Genomic DNA, 6,000 nt, shown 5'->3' with positions numbered 1-6,000 from the left:
GACGCCATGCTGCCTACAGTTGATGCTTTGATTACACAAAAAAAACACAAAACGCAGTTCCTTCGTATACGCTACAAACACCATATTGATACAGTATAACCTCATTACAACAGACCTTCATAGTGAAGAGGATATTGGTTTGTTGGTAAAGGGAGTATGTAAAATCCAAGTACTGTTCAACAGACTTTCATGTAAACACTGAAGGGTCTGTTATACGGAGATAATTACGAGCCACAAACATGGTCTTATTTTACGGGGGACCAAAAAAAATGCGATTTTTGGAAAATCACATTTTCAGTTTCTGTAGCCCATTTCTGATTCCAAAATATCTTCAATGAAAACTACGTAGAAGTGCTATAAAAAATTTGTTTTGCGTCTGCCGACTTGGTGAATTGCGGAAATACAAAAAAAGCGTTTTTCAAAATTATAGCTCGGCAACGGCGCAACTGGGCGCCACCATTTGGCTCGTCGTAAAAGAGCATTCTTCTCTCGCGTTCAGTTCTCCGTTTTCAGCTGGCTCCTCCATTCAGTGTACGAAAAACCTTTTTGGCTGCTTCTGCGGTATTACCGCAGAAGCAGCCAAAACGTGTTAATGCTGCTCGCTTCGGGATCGTCGTCTGCTGCTTGTGCGTCGCGAGGTCGTGGCTGTCGAAAATTGCGCTACTTAGTGACGCGTTTGCACTCGTTCTGTGTTTATGGGTCGACGATAATTTGAAACGCTTTAGTTGGGCAGCTGCAAGCGGAAGCTCAATCAGATTACGATAGCGCGCCGCACTCGTCGCGAACATCGCAGACGTGCGACTAATAGCGTTGACTCGACTCGTTGACCCGCGTTCGAGGTTCTTCTTATCAGCACTTCGAAGTGACGAAGACCACCGCGGACAACTCCTTGTACTCGCAATCGAGCATGACGTACTTTGAAACATCGGGCACCGCGGCCACGCCCATCGCAACCGAGCTTTCTACTAGATGTTGTGTTAGGCCTAACTCCGTTCACGGTGCCGATGTACGAGCCAAATCCGAACTTTCTTGCGGGCAAGAACATCGCGCAAGCGGACATGGAAAGCGAAGAAGCCGTAATGTCCCTTCGTCTCAAGCAAGCAACGAATCGCAACTTGCCCGCTGGCTCCTCAGAACCGCGGATGGGCATTTTGCGCATCGGCAGCGGACCCCCCGGCCAAGCTCGCCGCGCAGCGACCGCGCGGAGAAGCGGTGACAGCAGCTCGCAATTTCGCGAGTCAGCGTCCCAAACGCAACACCAAGCACGCTGCGGGCCGTTTTTTTTTCGCTACAGCTAGGCATAGCTGATCATTGACAGACCCGGGATCGGCGGCCTTCGTTCTTAAATCGGTACGTCGATATCCGCGGTGCGCTGCCTCCCGTCCCGAAAGTATGCTAAGCGATGTTTGAAGTCGGAAGTTAATGACCGTGTAGAAAAGTCCGCTCTAAAGGGTCCTGACCACCTTGCTGGCCTGAAATTTTAGTCAATTATATCCGAATGTCCGTTGTACCAGAATCCGTTGTAAATGAAGCTCAATCAATGGAACTAATACGGAGGTCGGCATAACGCCGCAAATTGGTATGTAATATCCGAATGTCTGTTGTAAACAGATCCGTTGTAACGAGGTTATACTGTATTTTGTCTCCATTTTCATCACACTCTCATAGAGAACGTCCGCGTACGCGCGATGTCGCTCTCAATGGGGGAACCTCGATCATGTAGTTAGTTTCATTTCATTTAAGTCAGAGTACACCCTTTTGGCGCAGGCTTGGCGCAGAATCGCCAATTTTGAGGAAATGTAGCAGGTTGTAGCAGCCAGGGCCTTTGGCGCAGTCTGGCGCAATTGGCGCAGCAGTAGCATCACTGGCATCGTTTCCAACTCGCCCACCTCTCTGCCTTACTGCAGACTTTGCAAGTATGGCTTACCTCAAATCAGGCTTTGGCATATAAAAAAAACCCCATAGTTTGTCTTTATAATGCCCACACTGTCATAATTTCTTCATAAGCTGTGTTGATAACTTCTTTACTTATTAAATTACCAATCATGGGCAAGCATTTCTCTCCATAACTGTTTGAAACCTGATAAAACCTAGACAACCAAGCATGCAGTGAAGGTGATACACTCAAACCTCATTATAACAAAGTCGCATCTGACACGAAAATAAGTTTCGTTATATCCGAAAATTCGCTATAAACCATATATTTATAACACTGTATATATTACAAGACTATTCTTCATTTAGTTCATTATAACCGATAATTCGTTATATCCTGTTCATCATATCGAGGTTTAAATGTATGTGCTTTTACTGACACTGCTCACGCTTTTGTTGTTTCTTAAATCAGATGTGATCTATGGGAAGGTTACGACACCAAGCGCTTTGGAACAATCACTAGGGGGTTCCCTCCCTCTTAGGTGCGAAGTACCTTATGCACTCGGGTTGTCGGCGTCTCCCTGCCGTCATAGCCCGTCCCAGGTCTCTTGTTGTCGTCGCCCGTCACGGTAAAGCAAGTGGCAAATAAGACGGCGTGTTCGCTCGGAAAACCTTGCCAGAATGCGCGCTCGCCCGCGAAAGACAACGCGACGTGTGCTTCTCTGAGTGGCAAATAAGATGGCGCATTGGCTCAGGAAAAGCTCTGTTTCTCCGATGGGCACTGGACGCTGTCTGTAGCAATGAGAGGACGCTGTCCTCTCATTGCTATTAATGTGTCCCTTTAGAAAACACTGGTGCTTCGCACCTCCCTAGGTTTCACGTTAGTGGAGCTGCCTTGTACAGTATACACACAAACCTCGTTATAACGAACACGGATATAACGAATTATCGGTTATACCGAAGTAAAGTGAAGAATAGTCGTCATAGCTACAGTGTTACAAATAAACGTTTATAACGAATTTTTGGATATAACGAAGTTATTTTCGTGGCAGATGTGACTTTGTTATAATGAGGCTTGAGTGTAGTATAGCACAACGGATGGGAAAGGGAAGTGAGGGTGAGGAGGAGGAAAAAGAGGAGGGCAACACCACCAGCTCCGCCGCTTCCTTAGTCTTTGCACTACTACTGCATAGCTGCCCCAATTTTCTTTCTCAAGAAGATCTCCTTGATTAGCAACTGTAGTGCAAGCCTCCACAAGAGAGAGCATTCCCACCACTGCGCTAAGACTGCAGGCTTGGCACTAAGCCATCATTGCTGTCGCTCAGAGACACCGATGCGTTCAGCGGTAGTCACACAAAATCTATCCAAAAATATAACTGTCAGAGAACACATGCCCAGTTTTTTTCAGCTAGGTTAACTAGCTCACTGAATGCCGAGTTTAAAGGTGGAATAAGTCTTTCATTTTTACAGACTAAACAACTCCCATAGCTACACCAAGCATGTTACTCAATACTGCAGGTCATTGCATAAAATTCAGCAATTAATTAGCCAGTGGTTACTGACGATGTTTTTAAAGGAAAGGAGCATCTAAAGTCCTGCGGTATTTGGTGCACTCCACAATAAAGTTGATTGAGTCAGTGATATGAGAAAATAAATGCCCTTGAATATTGTCCCAAGAATAATTTTGACACAATTATTAAGCTTACAAACTTCCGTTCCACTTGAGTGGCAGAAAGAAAACGGCACAAAAAAACAACCGAGCACCAGAACAAGGCAGACACAAACAACAGCGCTTGTTCTTCCTTGTAATGGTGCTCCGTTATTTTTTTCCCCGCTGTTTTCTTTCCGCTATGTCGTACCAACACGCCCAAGCATCCACATTAGCCACTTGAGTGGACTGGTTTCCTGCATTTTTTTCCCCACCAGCATTTCATAACAAGGTGATTATAGAACATACCAAAAACGAAATCGGCACCCTTTCATAGAGCAAGGAAATGACTTACTTGAACCTCTTCACTCCTGTGAACGGGCATAAAAACGGAGGGCGTGGAACGCTCAACAGGCTTCACTTGAGGCTGCTGTTGGCTTTCCGCTGGTGTCGCTGCCGCTGTGGCCGTCTCAGCATCTTTGACTGCCTCATTAGCTGCACCCTCTGTCACACCGTCGCTCTTTGTATTGTCACTACCCTCATCTTCTCCACTTTCCTTCACTTCTGTAGAGCTCTGGCCATCACCAGACCCTTCCTCTCCGGCCGATAGCTCGTCGTCATCAGTCCCACCGTCTTCAGACTCCGACGATTCCGAATCGAAACCTAGGACGTCATCCCTGTCGATGCGGGCTCTCTTGGGTGCCATTTGTCTGCTTCCCTTGACGCTGCTTATTCGTGTTGGCCCCTTCTTCTCATCTGGCTGAGGCGCAGTCGTGAGCTCGCTGAGGCTGTTTGAGAGAGAACAAACATCTTTATATACAAGGTACCTAAGGATAGGTACTTTTAGTCCAGCACACCTTGAGATCGGGCAGTGTCCCAGGGCCCTCACAACCAATCTTAGCTGGGGTGCTATTCCGGACATTGTCAAATTTTGCCACTGGTAAACTCTGATTGGCCCAGAGCGAAGATACAGCCGCCCTGATTAGCTTAATATGTCACTATTATGAAATTTAACAAGATGACAGAATTTGACAGTGTCCACTATAGCACTTCTGATGTGAAGGCTGTTTGAAACCAAGAACAAGAAACGAGCAAGTCAGAGAAATACCACTCTGCTCTCCAGCTTTTTGTAGGAGGCAGGAAAGGATGGCCAATTTCGTAGAGAACGCGAATTCGACATGATGTGTGCTGACGATTACTTCCTAACAGACAAGGTGAAGTTGAAGCAGAAAGATCTCCGGGGAGTTTAAACTTGGGCAAGCTGGTGAGGATCCATGTAGAAAATATCAACAGCGCATACAAGATTAGGAAAGAGGACAGGACAAGCATTTCCTAATCTTGTATGCGCTACTAATAACTTATAATGGACCTCTGGGGATACGGGTTAGTGAGGCTACATATAGCGAGAGAAGAAGATGAGGCAGCCAGAAAAAGGTGATGTCAGTGTGAATATTCATCTAAAAAGCAGCAGGTTGAGGGAAGGGGAGCTTATCACCCATATAGCAAATTAAGCACCAAATGTACTGAAAAATGCTTCCCAGCATTTATGTTTTATGATACAGCAACAGCATAAAATAACAAACAGGAAAGAGAAATCTCCAAGTGTGTTTTGTTTCATTCAAAAGGCATAAAAGCAGTGACTACTCATCGATAATAAAAGTTGGCCATAATAAAAGTTGTTTTCATTCATTCATTCATACTCATCGATGGCTCAAGACAAATCACCAAATTTACATGTAGGAAACATGACTAAAAAGCAACTGCACAAAAACTACACCCTTCCTATCGTTACTGTACTCACATTTGATGGCAGAATTCTGTAGTACTGAAATCATGACTGTTTTTTTTAACTTACATAGTGACCCAGTAATTCGACATAGTTTATTAGAAAGCAGGGCTCTAGAAATGCTCTTACCGTTTCAGACCTTTGGTCTGCATGGCGGATGTGGAAATCAGCATAGAAAGCTCCTTCTGGCTGGCCTGTGATTTCTGAAGCTCTTCTAGTAGGTGAGTCCTCTGCAACAAGTGATGAGAAAATTAAAAAAAAAGACACAAGTAGCATTTCTGAGTACAAAGTTACATACTGTACTCAACATGTTCAGTGCAAAAAAGAACACGAAAACACAAGGAAGGGCGCGACACACAAGGATGGGCACGACACAGTGCTTGTGTCATGCCCTTCCTGTGCTAGTTACAGTGCAGTGATTTTGTAAGTGTAGTGACAAAATTTTTGAAGTTGAGAAACCTAGTGCTATTCAGCACACTACAGAAGCATAGAGTAGTGGATCGAATTTAGTGCTCCTCTGATTCAGAGATCACAGACCAGTGCAAATACCAGTAGCATTACAGTGCACATGCTTTCACAGTCCTAGAAAGCCTCTTTAGTGGAAAACCAGACGAGTCAGAGCATTGAATACAATGAATTCATTCTTTAGCTTGGGTGCTGGAAGTAAAACTTCCCTTCTCATTGATCTTTT

General features: G+C 45.0%; 2 protein-coding genes across 2 annotated transcripts in view; both read right to left on the bottom strand.

Annotated features, from left to right (window-relative positions):
• Positions 1–6,000, bottom strand: part of LOC119390315 (beta-ureidopropionase) — a 28,141-nt gene that overhangs the window by 5,785 nt on the left and 16,356 nt on the right. The window lies entirely within an intron of this gene.
• The window catches only part of LOC119391347 (probable ATP-dependent RNA helicase DHX37), a 49,022-nt gene that overhangs the window by 41,893 nt on the left and 1,129 nt on the right, over positions 1–6,000 (bottom strand). Inside the window, exon 3 of the mRNA XM_049415254.1 lies at positions 5,439–5,539. Coding sequence (XP_049271211.1) covers positions 5,439–5,539 — 101 coding nt within the window. The remainder of the gene's footprint in view (positions 1–5,438; positions 5,540–6,000) is intronic.

Source organism: Rhipicephalus sanguineus, chromosome 4 (genome assembly GCF_013339695.2).
Source record: "Rhipicephalus sanguineus isolate Rsan-2018 chromosome 4, BIME_Rsan_1.4, whole genome shotgun sequence".
Lineage (NCBI taxonomy): Eukaryota > Metazoa > Arthropoda > Arachnida > Ixodida > Ixodidae > Rhipicephalus > Rhipicephalus sanguineus.
The sequence above is the reverse complement of the archived record's forward strand: the minus strand, read 5'-3'. Positions and strand labels throughout refer to the sequence as shown.